This window comes from Ammospiza nelsoni, chromosome Z (assembly GCF_027579445.1).
Source record: "Ammospiza nelsoni isolate bAmmNel1 chromosome Z, bAmmNel1.pri, whole genome shotgun sequence".
Lineage (NCBI taxonomy): Eukaryota > Metazoa > Chordata > Aves > Passeriformes > Passerellidae > Ammospiza > Ammospiza nelsoni.
Window position 1 is genome coordinate 10,092,750 of NC_080669.1, and position 16,237 is coordinate 10,108,986.

The 16,237-nt window shown below is 52.0% G+C and overlaps 1 protein-coding gene across 1 annotated transcript; it reads left to right on the forward strand.

Moving 5' to 3' along the window:
* Positions 1 to 7,561: 7,561 nt before the first annotated feature.
* LOC132087022 (serine/threonine-protein kinase PAK 1-like) lies at positions 7,562 to 15,937 on the forward strand (the record flags this gene model as incomplete). The annotated part of the gene is made up of 6 exons (XM_059493047.1): positions 7,562 to 7,668; positions 8,353 to 8,470; positions 9,170 to 9,269; positions 9,670 to 9,866; positions 14,102 to 14,155; positions 15,881 to 15,937. Coding segments are annotated over 6 exons (633 nt in total), but the record flags the coding sequence as incomplete, so codon positions are not given.
* Positions 15,938 to 16,237: the final 300 nt, after the last annotated feature.

A 16,237-nucleotide genomic window follows, 5' to 3' on the forward strand; every position in this document is an offset into this window, starting at 1 on the left:
TTCCCAAGCATCTGGCTCAAAGGTGTCCTAGAGGCCAAAAAGCAGGATGGCAGGCCGAGTGCTCAGGCTCTTCAGGGTGCTTCGGGGGAAGAAAAAGAAAGGGCCTGCAGCCTCCCCAGCGCAGCAGCCTGCAGAGCCGGAGAAGTTGCAGCCAGTGCAGGACGGTGAGTGGCAGAGCTGGGCCGCAGGACTGGTGACTGCGGCCGGCCTGGCCCCATCCCATCCCCGCCCCTATGGATGTCCCCACAGACAGGACGTAAGAGGGGCTGGGGCTGCCCTTGCTGGCCGTGCTCCGTCCCCTGGGCACCCGGGGGCTGTCCCTGCCTGGGCCGTGCAGGGCTGTGCCGTGTTGTCCGGCCTTTCCCGCAGCCCCTCAGCTCTGGCTGCACTCGCTCTTTGCCAGATGTGGGCAAGGATGGGACACTGGAGCAGGACCCCACTCATGGCTGCTTCCACAGACCAGCGCAGGTACCTGTGGCCATCCACACCTGGGCTGGGCCTGCTGGCACTGCTCGGCCCAGCGCCACGCTTGGAGCAGGCCACGGAACGTCCCTCTCTTCCTGCCTTTTCCTTCTGTTGCAGATACTGCGGAGGTTCCTGGGCCTTGGGCGCAGAAACACCAGCGCCGCAACAACCGAGGGCACGGCTGAGCTGCAGGCAGAGGCTGATGTCACCTCAGCCTCCCCGGAACGTGCAGCAGACTCTGTCAGGGCAGTGGCTGAGGGCAGGCCGGAGGCTGTCATGGCCCTGCAGGGTCTGCACTTGAACAAGCACAGTGCCAGTGCCCTGTTGGTTGTGTCCAGGCATCTGCTGAGCGAGTGCGGAGACAGGCTGCACCCAGAGCTCAGAGGCCACGTGGAGCTCATCAAGGAGCCCTCACTGGTGAGAAGAGGCAGTGGCTGATATCTACTTGGAACATGAGGTGGTAGAACAGGAAGGCCATCTTGCAATGGTGCCTGCTGTATCTGAAGTGAAATAGGCACCTTTGTGGCTGGGGAGCTGCGTGGCCCAAAAGGATGCCAGGCTGGAGGCCTTGAGCAGCTGAAGATGCGGCAGCGTGTGGCCAGGGGGCCAAGAAGGCCAAGGGCATGGTGGCTGTGCCAGCAGCAGTGGGGCAGCAGGAGCAGGGCAGTGAGCGTGGCCCTGTGTTGGGCAGCGCTGCGGCCATAGCTGGAGTGCTGTGTGCACTTGTGGGCCCTGGGGAGCAGAAAGTCATGGAGGGGCTGCAGCGTGTGCACAGAAGGACAGGGCAGCTGGGCAAGGGGGTGCAGCACAAGGCCAGGGAGGAGGTGCTGAGGGAGCTTTAGCCTGGACAATGGGGGGCTCATGAGGCACCTTCAGGCGGACTTCCATAGATCGCTGCCTTAGATCCATAGATCCAAAGCTCAGCACAAGCGCTGTTTCCCTTCCAGACATTCCCTCACTGCATCCAAGTGCTTTAGATACTGGTGTGAGTAACACTTTCATATTTTGTTTATTTGTTTGTTTGATAGAAAGAAAACCCTTGTGCAATTTCTCCTTCTCCAGGGAGCAAGGGAGCTTTGTCTCAATCTTTCCTGCCCTTTTACAGCACTGGCAGAAATTCTGCTAGAATTTTAGTTTGCAAAGAGGCAGTTCTGGATAATGCAGTATTTATGCACAGGAACACATAGTTTGGGGCAGGGATGTTTGTGCAGAACAAGCTGTTCTGGTGCCCGACCAGCCAGTAGGGCTTGCTTATCATTTTCAAGTTAATGGCTCCCGTGTTTTTCGGCAGCCCAGGGAATCAGTGTGTTTTGTGTTTGGGACGTGATCAGGAAATCAATGCACTTGCATTCCAGCTGGCCCTCAGAGATTAGAGAAGGTGGGAGGGGCTGGGCTGCATTTCTGATTCCAGCCACTTTAGCATCGTCAGTGGGGTCAAGTGCAAGAGAAGAACTTGCTCGAGCACAGATACACAAAGAGTGCTGTTCCCTGTGCAGCGCTCTGGGTCTGATTGCATTCCATAAGGACCCACATGCTCCAGAGACCCCAAGAGTGTGGGTTACTGAAGCAACAGGAGAGCAAGTTCAGGATGGCTTCTGATTGGGGCACTGCTACCAAGTGATGATGTGTGTAGCGACAGAAAGAACATTATTGATCCCGGGTGACCCCCACGTGGCGAAAAATGTGCTTTGACTCTGTGGTTTAGAAGTTCAAACAAATTCTTTATTAAGCTATGTTATATTACACTAGTACTATGTTAAAACTATACTATGGAAATACTATACTAAAAAGATACTAAAGCAAAACTAGTGACTGTCTCCACACAGTCTTTTATCTAATTAGCTAATCAATCCAAACAACTGTCACTAAAATGCAATGACAAATCACTTACAGTAAACAATCACTATAACACATTCTTCATGGACTAAACAACAAGAAGAGCAAGTAGAGATAATAATTGTTTTCTCTTCTTCTCTAAGTTTCTCACTACACTTCCTTAAACAAAAGCCTAGGAGAGAGAATTATATCTCTCTCCATTCAAAGAATGTAAATCCCACAGTACAGTAAAGAGAGATTATAGAAGTGAGATCGGTCTATCTATCTATCTATCTATTTGAATCTTCCTGGCTCTGCTCCAAAGCAGTGGAAGATGCAATGCTCACCTAAACGCATCCCTTCAGGAGAGACAAACAGGACATGGTAGAAGCAGAGGGAGGCCCTCCCCAGACCCTTGAAAATGCCACACCTTCCCTGTCAGCTGCCTGAGAGACTCTTGCAGCTTCAGTCCCAGTTGGCCCCTGATTGTAGAGCCAGGGTCACTTTGGAATCTGTGCCTCCCCTCAAACAGAGAATGACCCAGCAGAGCAGCAGCACAGTGCTTTGGGAACGTGTGAGCCCAGCAGTCTTGGAGTCTTGGCCCACAAAGGTCATATGGGAAGCTGAAACCCATCTTCTCTTGCTTTCCTGTGCAGGTGCTTCTTGAGAGAGAGCAGGAGCAGACTGCTTCATCAGAGATGCCATGCCAGACTCAGGGAGAGCTGTTCCCAGCCCGAGAGCAGGAAGAGCAGCTTGGGCAGCAGGTGGAAGAGCCACAGGAGAAAGGCCAGGTAAGCCTGACTGGCCAGGACACAGAGGGAAGGGCAGGAAGAAGGGCATAAACCACAGCTCTTGGGACTGAGGAGGCCAGGAATCCCACAGGCACTGGAAGCACAGAGCCTTGGAATCTGCAGAGATCAGCCCTGGGACAGGAGGGTTACAGTGGAAGCAGATGTGGGTAGGGAAGCAGAAAGAAGTGGCTGAATCCATGTGATTTTGAGGCAAAAAGAGGGAAAAGCTGAGCCTGATGACAGCTTCCAGTCACTTGCTCTGCATTTGTGTGCACAGAACATCAAGGTAGAACCACAAGCAGAGCTGCCCGAATCTCAGAGTGACATGGCAGTGAAGAGGAGGAATGAAGACATCCAAGAGGAGAAGAATCTCCCTATGCAGAGGGACAGTCAACAAAAACAGGTGAATGAAAGAATGGCAGCCGCTCCACTCATGAAAGAGAGTCCTTTCCGTTGTTGTTTACAGAACATGGACAAACAGGTGCCGGCACAACTGCAGGAAACTGAGGCTAGGATCAAGGCAAGGAAGAAGAGGCCAGACGAAAAAATTGAAATCATCAAAGAGAAAGTTAATTGCCTCCTTCAGGCATAAAAGGATTTAGAAAAGCGAGTGAAATAGCAACAGGCACTGCAGTCACCCAAGGGGTGGTTTCTGCCCTCCTTGCCTTTGCAGTGCAGAGCAGCAGGGGGGTGGGGTATTGCCTCTGAGTGCCATCCTGATGAGGCCTCTGTCAGAGCTGCTCTCAAGGACACTTCCTGCTCTGTTGAATCGCAGCTGATGCTCTAGACAGTGGCATTACTCCCTTGGCCATTTAGCCAGCAGTCATCCCAATGAACTCCTGCTGGCTTCTTCCGGGTGACCTTGTTTCTTGAGGTGTTTTTGCAGGTGAACACGGTCACTCATATAGATTTGGAATACAGGCTACAAGCTGTCTGTAACCCTTGTGAATCTGCTCCTGTCCTTTACTTCTTCCCAGTCGATGACTCCTGGCTGACAGGGACAAGCTGTAGTCTCTGACTGCTTTGTTCTGTTTAACTTGAGGTGGAAGGTTCGCCATCCTACCTGGCAGCCTGCAGCGAGTTCCAGCAAGTGACGGGCAACCAAGAGCCCCGAGGCTGGCATGAGGCCCAGGAACAGTACCATCCAGAGATGCTGCAGGATAAGCACGTCCCGAGGAAGGTGCAGTAAAAGAGAATTTCATGGCAGGAGGTAGAACATTAGAATGAGGAGCTGCAAATGTATCTGCAGACCTAGGAAGGGGAAAGGAGTCTTTGAGAGGAAGTGGAGCGGTCGTTGCTGCAGTCATCCTTTAGAACAAGAAAGTGGCTATGAACTTGAATAAAATCAGTCTTTGGTTTTGACCATTTGGTTTCACAAGTGGACATCCAAAGCAATCCAGTTGAAGAGCTCTGCATGTGGCAGACAGCAGCTTCCTAAGGGCTTGCATTTCAAATGGCAATCTCTCTTGCATTTCAGGGCAATCTCTGCCACACCTTCCTGACATCAACTCATTTCTTCTCTCAGATCTACACCAACTCTGACACTGAAGCTGCTGCAGCAATGCCGCCCCAAGGAGCCTTTGCTCCCCAGCCAAAGACGTGGAGCCTGAGCACTTGGTTCACCTCCCATGCTGACCCAGCTGCTGCTCTGCAACAGGAGATGGCGGGTGACTCCCTGGAGCAACACAGTACGTCTGCTGTCTTTCTTATCTGAGGGACAGTGTATTGTGTGCACATGTCAGCACAGCTGTACCAAAGGGCTCTCCTCACTTCAGGGTCACAGAAGTGCTGGCATTGCTCCAAGGCAGCAAGAGAGAGCTCTGGGTGTTCCTGCTGCCTCAGAGGGCAGCTTAGGCTGGCTGGAGTTTGCCTGGGCTTCCCTCTCTGCCAAAGGCAGAAGCAGGAATTGTTCCTGCATCAGCAGAAGGCTGTGACTGCTTGACTTCTAGCCACTGGTAGAAGCCCTGCTGAGATCAGTCTCTAGAAGAACAAATCAAGCCCTTTGTGATTCTACAACCCAATGAATCTGCTTCTTGCCTGTAACAGCTGCCAGTGCTGTGCTCTCAGATAAGACCTGGTAGAGTTGAGAAGAGAGCCCAGGGGATTCTGTGTCTACAATCACCTGTTGGGACAAAAAGGGCACTGATCCACACCTCGGTGGGGCTGATCTCAAAGCCCATCCTGTTGTGTCCTGAATGGGGGCAACAGCTTGTACAGGGCTCAGGCTCACTCTGGCTTCTTCCCATCAGTGCCTGTCAGTGCTCATGCTTGGCCTTTGCCAGCCTGGTTGTGCTCGCTGCCCTGGCCCTGAGGGCTGCAGGGACTGCAGAGGCTGGAGCCTTCCTTAGCTGGGAGGGTCCCGCTGCTGCCCGGCTGCTGCAGCGCGGAGCTGCCTGAGGCAGCAGCCCCTTCTCTGGGCCGGCTTCTGCCTCGCATGGCCTGGACTCACAAGAGGGTCAGCATCTCCTCTGGGCAGCTCTCTGTGTCACAGGGGTGCCTGAGGAGCACTGCTGTCCCTCTGTGCTCGTGCCCGCCGTGCCGAGTTGGGAAGATGGGGAGGTGTGCAGTGCCGAGAGGACGAGTGCAATGGGAGCGACTGATCCGCGCTGTCAGGGTGAAGAGAAGCGGCGTGGTTCTTCACGCGGGGCACGGGCAAGGGCGTCTTTGAGCTCAGCCTGCTCATAAAGGGTGAGGGTCCTGATGCTGAAAGCCCCGTCGCGATTGGTTCTGGCATGAGCTGCTCTGGTTTACAACTGGGAAGGCATTCTATTGGCAAACTGCTGCAAGGTGGAAAAGATGGGAACACTTGGCAATATTCCTCCTGTTCTGAACTTGACATCTGTTCAGAGGAATTGATTCGGGATGTGCAGGTGCATTTAATCTTAGCAAGTGGGAAACCTTTTCTAAATCTCGCAGTGTTTATTCCCAAGAAAACAAAGGCACTCTTAGTTCCAGCTCTCCTCAATGTTTCTAGAGGACAAACTTACTTGCTTTGGTATGTATTCTCTTCTGGTCTCAGTGTATTCTGAATCCATCTCCCTGTGCTTCCCTGTGTGTCTGCTGCCAAGAGGTCTCTCACTTCAAAGGATGCAAGAAATCAGTCTCTGTGCCAGCCAGACTTGTGCTGTGGACGTGCTGTTCTTTTCTTGTTGTTCCAGTTCCTGTTCCTGTTGTTGTTAGCCACCTCAGAGCTGGCTAACAAAGGGAGGGCTCTGAGCCCCAGACAGTGGGGCTGCCATTTGTATCTCCGAGAAGGTGGGATCTCTGCTTTAAAGTGAACATCTTGCATTTTGTTTCCCTCAGGCAGAATGGTGAAGACGGAAAATCCTATCATCAAATACATTGAACTGGAAAGTATTGGCAGTGGGTGAGTCCACGCAATGCTAATTTTACAAAACTATGCATGAGGTGTTTTGCTGGTGGAATAGGTATCAAGCGTGAAGTCAGACAAGCTGCAAATGTGTTCAGGCACTGGGCTTAGATTGTCAATGCTGATCAGAATTTCTAATTGTGCTCAGAAGGCATTGTCCAGAACATCTCCATGCTTCCAGAGTCCTGCAGCTTTAAGGCATTTACAGCAGAGATCTCCTGTGTGGGCTGGCTTTCAGTGCAAGATCTAAATGGCTTCTCCTTTCTCTGCTTCTCTTTTGTTTCTAGGAGTTTTGGAGATGTTTTTAAAGCACTCGACACTGCCACAGGAGGAGAGGTAAATGTCAACAGTCCCTGCAGACTCTGCTGCTCTTGAGGGACTTTCCCCACAGCTCCCCTCTGGTGTGAGCTGTGGCTGGAGCTTTGGCTAGAGCCGTGCTGAAAAGGCACAATAAGCACAGACTGGTGCCAGCCTGCAAAATACATTTGGCACTTTGTCCTCCTCAGCTGCCGGAAGGAAGGCACGCAGGGCAGCGCTTCCTTTCAGACAAGGACGCGCTCACTCGCTCTCCATTGCTAAAACAAAGGTGGTGCCTTAGAGCACCTCCCTGCTCTTTGGGGCTACAGCTTCAAGAGTCCTGAATTCTCGATTCTGGCTGCCAGCAAAGCCATCGGAAAGTTACTGGTAGTTCCTTAGCCACCTGCAGTGTTACCCTTGGCAATTGCACATAGGGAGAGATCTGCAAGTGCCCTAAAAGCCCTAAGCCCTGCCCATTGCCCAAGATGTATCCACTGAATATTAAGGCATGGATTACTTCTTCTGAATCCTAGAAAGAGCAGCAGAGACTGTGGTCAGAGGTTTGTGGGTGATAGTTGAGACACAACTGTTACCAAGTGGACAAGGCAAAATGTCAGCGGCCCCACATGTTCTGTAACTGGCTCCCAAGGGAGCAGAGAAATGGGCTGTTGGAATGTCAGTTCCTAATTACTGCAGTGCCTAATCACAAGGCAGTTTGGCACAGCTCAGCTGTGTCATTGCAAAATCACTCGCTTCATGTGCGTTGTTGTCTCCTGCCACCAACTGCTCAAGTTACTGATTTTCAATGTCATTTTAGGTGGCCATAAAGAAAATAAATCTTCAAGGACCGAGAAGGATGGAACGAAGCATTAATGAAATCCAAATCATGAAGAGGTACAGGAGTCCCAATGTTGTGAATTTTTTAGACAGGTGAGTGGTTCTGGTCTTATCCCATGTGTGCATTTACATACAGCAAACATAAGAGGTTAAAAACCCACTTTGGTCAGTGGCAGATAGTAGAGCTGTCAATTTTTATTTATTCATATCTCTCTACTCATCTCCAATGGATGAGAAGAGAGTGCATCCCTTCTGCATGAGTCTTCCCTGGCACACCTAGTTTGAAAATTATTCTAAAATTATTCAAAATCTGGATCAGCTGTATCTTCCTTAGTCATCAGCCTCGAAGTTTACTGCCTCCACATATTTTTGGGATTGATTTTTTCAAGTTTCTGAAGTGCTGATGAACCGTCCTAAAATGGATTTCCCTTGGATTGTTGCCACTCTTTGCCATTGCTGGGCATGCCAGGAAGACTAGGTGCTTATTTCCAGAAACACCATGCCTGACCTGGGCTGTTTCTAAACTGGGCTGGTTTTTTACCTGGGCTGTTTCTAAACTGCATTTTTCACTCACTAGCCATCTAAGATATCTCCTTTTTCACAGCTGTGCTTTTCTCCTTGAGACTGCAAAGATTGCAAACAATGCACAGCCAAGAGGGAATATCTATTGCTATGATTCTGTCCTTGTCACAAAGGCATTTGGAAGTAAGAAACCTGGAGGCAAAAATCAACGTAGCCATGCATGCTCATCTCCACGGCCTTCTTTCCTTCTTTCAGCTACCTTGTGGGTGAGGAACTCTGGCTGGTGCTGGAGTACATGGACGGAGGCACCCTGAACGATATCCTCAGCACGACCGCTCTGTATGAAGATGAGGCAGCAGCCATCAGTCGGGAGGTCAGCAATCCCATCTGTGTTTCCAAGGGCTTGGGCAGGATTGTCTGGGAAACAGGGGCTCAGACCTGCAGTGATTTCCTGTGCCAAGCTTTGGTTCTGTGTTGCTGGTGTGCTATGGGCAAGAAAAAGCATCTCAAGTGAAAGGCCTGCCAGTGCTCCTGCACTCCCTGTACTCAGTGCCAGTACTCTTCTCTCCTGCTGTTGTATTCTCGCTCGGGCTCATGTATTTGTATTTGCTGTTCTCCACCTTGCCTCTCTAAATGTTTGCCTGGAGTCTGTCTTCACTACATTCCTTGCCTGTGAAAGCAAAGGTGCTGGTGGCAGGATTTGAAATGATCAGCAAAGAAAAAAGAGAGAGACTCGTTTCTCTCAGGCCTCAGCATACAAGGACAGGAGTGCAGCCAAAAGGCTCTTTGCTTCTGAGCACATGCACTGCAGCAGCAGTCATCCTGGCTGGTTTGTAGGGCACAGTTTATAACAGCAGGTGCTGTTGCTCTTTCAGAAGCTGACATGCCTTTCCTCAGAAAGGTCCTGCTCTTCAAGTGCTGGAGCAGCAAGCTCTTCCTCTCAGTGGCACTGTGTTCTGCCATTACTGCCCATTCCCCTGCAGAGGGAATCTTTTAGATTCTTTGTTGCCTTTCTTGTGGGATGAAATCACATCACTCATTTTTGCCCTCCTCTTTCTGTTTTCTCTCTCAGTGCCTGCAAGGACTGCATTTTCTTCACACAAACCATGTGATCCATCGAGATGTGAAGAGTGACAACATCCTTCTCAGAACCGATGGTTCTGTCAAGCTGGGTCAGTGTATTCTTGGTCAGGAGCAGCATTCCAGGGATGTGGGTGTGGGGCTGCTTGGAGTGACAGCCAGCTCCCCTAAATGGGGCTGGTGGCAGCTCAGGGACACCCGCTGTGAGCTGAGGGCACAGTTGCAACGTGCACAGAGGTAGGACAAGGAACAAGCAGTCAAGAGTGGCCTTGCTCTGTGTGTGTCCCTTCCAGAGGGAGGGAGTTACAAGTCTAAAGCTTCCAAAGAACAAAAGACACTACTGGCGACAGTGTAAAAAATGGGGGGAGTTTAAAAGTCGCCAATGCCAGGAGATTCAACAGCACATTTTCCAACTTCTACTGGGCAATTCTTTGGCTTGCTTTCCTAATTGCACAGAATTCAAATAGAAACAGAGTTTTGCTTTCTCCTCAGGTGATTTTGGCCTCTCTACTCAGCTCAGCCCTGAGCAGAGCAGACGGTGCTCGGTAGTCGGGACTCCTTGGTGGCTGGCGCCAGAAGTGCTGACAAGTCAACCATATGGTCCCAAAGTGGACATATGGTCTTTTGGAATCGTGGGGATTGAAATGATCGAACAAGAACCTCCCTACTGGAACCAAAGTCCCATCACGGTAAGGAGCAAATACTCACTGATCCCACTGTCTTTCTCACCTGTCCCTTGTCCTGCGTGCCATTGGACAAAAGCCCATTGTCATCTGCCTGAACTACTTCCACCAAGGTCCCCTCCTAAAAATGTGCCTGCAACACATCAGCATCTGCTGTAGTTTTGGTTTCAGCAGTGGGGGAACTCAAGCCTTACCACATGCAAACAAACTCCAAACAAACTCTCTTCTCAGGCAACACTTTCCTTTGGCTTTTAAGTGGTTCCAGTCCTTTGGCTGTGGAGATGGCCTTAATAGCAGAAAAGAAGCATCTGATAACTGCTGTTATCTTTCCAGAAATGAAGGAAGGCAACACAAACCCAACAAAGTTTCTAAAACTGTGGTCTTTAGAGATGAACCTAACTCCCTGTACAGTTTCTTCTCACTGGGAAACATGCCTGAAACCTGGGCATGAGAGTGTAAAGGCCACTGAGTCTCTTCTGCTTCCTGTACAGTGCTGCTGAAACACTCAGTCACTGTGTTTCTCTCCTAGCCAAAGGCAAATTCTCTGTGTCACCAAGCCAGAGCCTGGTGATGTGGAGAGCCTGCCAAAACCTCCAATTTCTTTCCAGGCCCTTTCTGGCATGGGCCTATCATTAATGCATTGACTTGAGTAGCCAAATGAGCAGAGGGTGGCCATAGGGATGGCACCTCTCCTTCTTCTGACCATGACAATTTTTCTTTTGCTGCAAAATGGGAAGCTGCAATTTTCTGACTGCCGAGAGACAGAGCTGCAGGGGGCTCCTTTGTGCCCAAGCAGCAATTTTCATCCCAATACATTTGTGCAGGCATCTAAATGTGTCTCTGTTGAAGATGAGATTGTAAATGTTTATTTCCTTACCTGGGGATTAATTGATGGATTCCCTTTCTTTCCTTCCAATTACCATTGTTTTCAAAAAAAGCACAAAAGGTATGATGAGTTTTGTTCTTGGGCACGTGCGCTTAAAGGACCAACAAGCACTGCAGACATGCCTTTCATGTAGTAACCCTTGAAATTAGTTTGTATAGCACAGTCCCTCTTCCAAAAAGCCTCTCAAGCTGGTGTGAATCCTTATGGAAGCAAATGTGCGTTTTCTGATGTAGTTCCCATTAACTAGCACAGTCAATGAAATCAGCTGCCAAGGCAAGATCTGTGGGATGGTGGAAAAGCTGTGGCTGCATCGGGTTTGGGTTTTCTGGTTGGTAAAGGAAAATGATCTCTGGGTCTCTGCCAGGGCAGAAACTGCCACTGAAGAACAGAGGTTAAACAAAGGGAGGTGGGACAGCACTTAGAGATGTGAAAGCAGCAAGTGGAGCCTGGTGTCTCCTTTTTCTCCAGGCTACACAACTGATAGCCACAGTAGGGACCCCACGGCTCCAGCAGCCCAACCAATTCTCGCCTTGCCTGCGTGACTTCCTGAGCTGCTGCCTGCAGACAGACGAGGAGCAGCGCTGGTCTGCCAGGGAGCTCCTGCAGGTAAAATGGGAAGGGGCTGCAGGTGAAACAGGTTCTGAGGCATGGGCTCCTCCTCCACTCAAGTCCAAGGCATCAGATGAGCCCCCTTCCTCCTCACCTCCATTCTTGGTGCTCTTCAAATGAAAATGATGAGGAATCCTAGACTGGGCTGGGCTGCCAGGGCCCTGTAAAGGTCCTCTGGTGAAAGTATCCTGCAATGAGCAGGGACATCGTCAAAGAGATCAGGCTTCTCAGAGCCCTTTCCCACTGGAGCCAGAATGGTTGCAGGGATGGGGCACCTGTAAGCTCTTGCGGGCAACCAGTGCCAGAGTCACACCATGCTCCGAGTAAACAAGTTCTGATTAGATCCTGTTTGTGTTTAAAAATATTCACCCACATCCTATTGTAACTGGCCCTGTTAAAAAATATGTCCCTCACTTTCTTCAAAGCCACTCTGAAGTCTTGGAAAGTGGCAATAAAGTCTCCCTGGGGCCTGTTCTTCACAAAACTGAGTAACTCCACCTCTCTCTGCATTTCCTGAGTCAGAGAGCTCCTCTGGCTGTTTCGGTCGCTCTCTTTTGTCATTTGGTGGTGTGCTCAGTTTTATCTAATGGCAAAAGAATTGAAGTAGAGCAATGCAGGCTGCAGAGACGTGAAATGGTGGTGCAGGAACCCAAGGAAGCCAGTCCCAGCCTAGGGGTCAGAGATTTGGCTGTGGGCAGGAGGGGTCCTGGGGTGCTCACTGTGAGCCTCCTGGGGGCCCTGGTTTGTGCCCCCCAGCCCACCCTTAGAGGTTTCTGCCACGCAAACAGGGACAGCTGGGAAGGACTTGTACCAGCCCCCTCTGCTGCCTGGCACGCTCAAGCAGACAGGAACTGTGCCAGGGTTAGTGCCAGGTTGTGTGGCAGAGAGGGAACTGCAGGGCCCAGTGCCACTGGGCTGGCCCTGCTGGGAAGGAAGGTGCCATCCAGCACACGAGAGGCAGGGCATGGAAAGGTAGCCACTGCTCTGTCTCCCTGTGGGAATCAGCACAGTGCCTGTCTTTCAAAGAGAGGGACCAGTGTGAGGCTTTAGAGATACCTGAAAAGAAGAAACTCCAAGGACAGAAAGCACCATTTCTAGAGCACTGGCAGGGCAAAAATCCTAGCAAGATGAAGACACCTGGATAAATGGATGAGTGGGATTCTGGGCCACATTTGCCTGTGATGGCTAAGTCCGGCGCATAAAGATGGAGGTCTAGATGGTCCCATTGGTCCTCTTCCTGCATCCTTCTATAAGACAGAGGAATCCTATGAAGCACTGAGCTTGTAAAGTCATGTTGTTGATTTGTTGATTTGTTTTTTTTTCCCTTTGGGCAGCATCCATTTGTAACATTTGCTGAGCCTGTGTCCAGCCTGGTGCCGCTGATTGTTTCAGTGAAGAAGAGGAGGGAGACAAGAATGTGACAATCACATCAGGACCATTTATTCGTCAACCACTTTAGAGTAGGATTGTAGGTTAGGATTAAGATTAGGATTAGGATTAGGATTAGGATTAGGATTAGGATTAGGATTAGGATTAGGATTAGGGTTAAGGTTAAGGTTAGAGTAGGATTGTCTAATAGGAGTGCAGAGTAGGATTGGAAATGAATACAGTTTCTGAAACCACAAGTCACCTTGAAGATTCCCTTCCTTCTCACTCTGCGAATACGCTCAAGAATTTCTTCTGAATTGTCTGTTGTTTCTTAAAGGTGGAAAGTGACACAATGTCTTTGACATGGTGTGAAAGTGGGGAAGAAGGATGTTCTTCATTCATCCTCTCCAGACCACACTGCCTTTGGAATCTGGCCCACTGGTCTGTTTTTGGCCAGCTTTGGTATTTCTATTTGAGGCAGAAAGGGCAATGGCATTTGAAGTCAAAACCAAAAGAAGAATGAGGCAGCCCAACACCCTGTGCAGATGCAGGCCTTCAGCTGTGACTGGAGAACATTGGGGCTCCTGCCACTTGGATTTGTATCCCAAAATGCAATAATCTCTTTGGCTGGAGGAGAGCCTTGCTCAAGTGAGAAAGCAGAAAGATCAGAGAGGGTGCTCGGGAAGGTCTCCTGTGGTGCAGAGCTGTCAGCGCCTGTGAGGTGAGAGCGGGCCCAGCCTTGGCTGGGGTGGAGCCCCAGCAGAGCCCCGGCACAGGCCGGAGCAGGCTGAGCCCCGGCAGAGGCAGGCTGGAAGGAGGCCCTTGGAGCTGCAAGAGGCAGCAGCCGGGCCCTGGGTGCCTGTTCCCGGCAGTGGGCGAATCCTCCGCTCTCAGAGCCCAGGTGGCAGCTGGCTGCTGCCGAGGGGAAGCGCAGCCGTGCTGGGCACAGCCCAGCCTGGAGCCATTGGCCGTCTGGAGTGTGCCCAGGAGCAGAGAAAGATCAAGGGCAGCCGAGGGTTGCTGGGCTGCCTGAGGATTCCTCCTCTTCTGCCGGCTGCCCTGCAACTCCTGGCAAAGGTCAGCAGTGTGTGCAGCACTCTGGGCACCGGGGCAGGGAGCCGGGCTGCTCGGCAGGCTGGAGCACAGGGCAGCCTCCTTCAGGCCCAGCTCTTGTGCCAGGGGAAGCGAGGCCAGCGTGAGGCAGGGACAGCTTGGCAGGGCACATCTGCAGGAGCCAGCGCCTCACGCAGCTCTGGGAGGAAGCGCCCGCAATCCTGCAGTTCTGCACTGAGCCCAAGCAAAGGGGTGAGATGCAGAGTGTTTGGCAGGAATATTCAGGCCCACCAGGCCAGCCTGCTTTGTGCTCTCTGGCCCACAGCAAGCGCTGTTCAATGCAGCTCACACCTCTATTGCAGGGCTGTTCTTCTTCTCAGTAATCATCGCTCAGCTGTCTCTCACTGACATATTGCTGGCTGAAGATCTGTCTCTTCCATATCCCCTATAAAAAGACCTTACCTTAGATTCTCAAATTTAGCATGCATGCATGCCTGTGTTAAAAACAACCCCCACAAATCTTTAGGAAAATCAAGACATTAAAGCAGATTTCATTTATCAAACCCACAGCAACTGCGTTGAAATGTGGGTGTATGAGCCTTTCTTCAAAATTTTCTTAAGAAGATCTCTAGAGTAATTTTTGAGAGATAAGTATGCTGCCCCTAAAAAGTCCAGATTACTTGGCAAGGGGTAATTAGTCATCCATTAAGCATTCCAGCAGTTGCGTAGCATTTTCTTCTGGATATTGCAACCAGTTTCTGATTTGTGTCTGCCCACTTCTTTTCCATGTTCTGAGCCAAGAGCAATAGTATCCTTGTGAGTGCATCTGAACACACTGGACACTGACACCTCATCCTATTGCCACTGTTCTCCCATGGAAGATTCCTTGCTCTTTTTTCTCTGCCACCAAAGGGGATCTGCAGTCCCTGCCGGGCACTGCTCGCTGTGGGTTGTCCAGGCAGAGGCGATGCTCTGGTGCACCTGGCACAGGTGAGCCTCGGGCCCGGGCAGGGAGCGATGCTCCGAGCTGCCGCGGATCCGGCGGCGAAGCCGAGCGGTGCCGTGGCCTGGCTGGGAAGCCGAGCGGCGCCCGTGGTGCTGCCTCCCCGGGCAGGGCTGTGCTCTCAGCGCCGCCGGGGCTGCCGAGCAGCGCTTTCCACTCGCCTCCGCCTCCGGAGCCAGCCCCGCAGCCGCGCTCTCCCGAACCGCACTGACCCGCGCCCGTTCTCGGCCTGGCTGCAGGACTCCGTGATTCCGGGCTCTCCGGGTTCCCAGTCCACTTGCAGGAGCCTCCGCTCCTGGACCCCCGCCCTGGGCTTTCTTCTCCTACGTCTTTCCCAGGCCCTGTCCACTCTACTCCGGATCTCCCCCCCTTCACAGGTTGTCCTCTGTCTCCTGGGTTCTCCCTCCTCTCTCGGGTTTTCCCCAGTCCTAAGCTACCCCTTGTCACAAGCTCCCTCCTTTCCCTAGCTGTAGCCAGTGGTTTTATTTGTCTCCCTGGATCTCCCCTTCTCCCGATTAGTCCTCCCTCTTCCAGGATCTCCCCCCTCTCCCAGGGCTCTCTACTGTCTTGGAAGGCTACCCACCCTTTCCCAGGGACCTCATCCCCCCTGTCCCGTGATCTCCCCTACTCCCGGGCTCGCCCTCCTCTCCTGGGATTTTCTCCCTCCTCCCAGCATCTCTCCCCTCTCCCGCTCACTCCTCCCTCTGCCAGGTCTCTCTCCCCTCTGCCGGGATGTCCGCCCGTTCCCGGAGCGCCCCATGCCCCCGGCCCCTCGCCGCCCGTCCCTCGCCGCCTCGGCCGGGCCGCTCCGGGGCCGCGCTCGGAGCGCAGCGGGGCCGGGCCGGGGCCGCCGGGGCCGCGTCAGCTCCGCCCCGCGGGAGGAGCCGCGACAGCGCCCCGGCAGCGGCCCCGCACAGTCGGAGCGGCCCCGGCTGCGCCCGGAGCTGGGCCTGGGAGGGGCTGCGGCCTGTGAGAGCTGCTCCGGGCTCGCTCCGGACACGAGGAGCTGCGACCTGTGCTCGCTTTGTACCCTCAAGGCTGCCGGATGCCTTGCACTAAAGCTGGAGTGCCCGGGCTATTCCGGTCTCTTCTGGTCCTCAGCTGAGTATTGCTGGCCGCGGGTCTCTGTACGAATCACGAAAGGGACGGGACTGCTGAGGAACGCGCCTGGAGCTGTTTGTTTTCCAGCATCAGTCTCGTTACATGGTTGTTACAGTGGGAAGATGCCAGCAGCTCACATCCCTGGCAGCAGGCAATCAACTTACTTGAAAAGTTTTTTGACCACTCACACAAAGCAAGAGCATATTGACAGTAGTTCTGTGCAACCACTATAAGCACACGTAGCTTTTGTTAAAACACTGCTTGCTTATTTCAAACACTGTACCTGCTTTTGAGCCTTAAAACACAATGCACAGAGCTCCATTATTGTGATAAATAGGTATCATTCATGCTGATAAA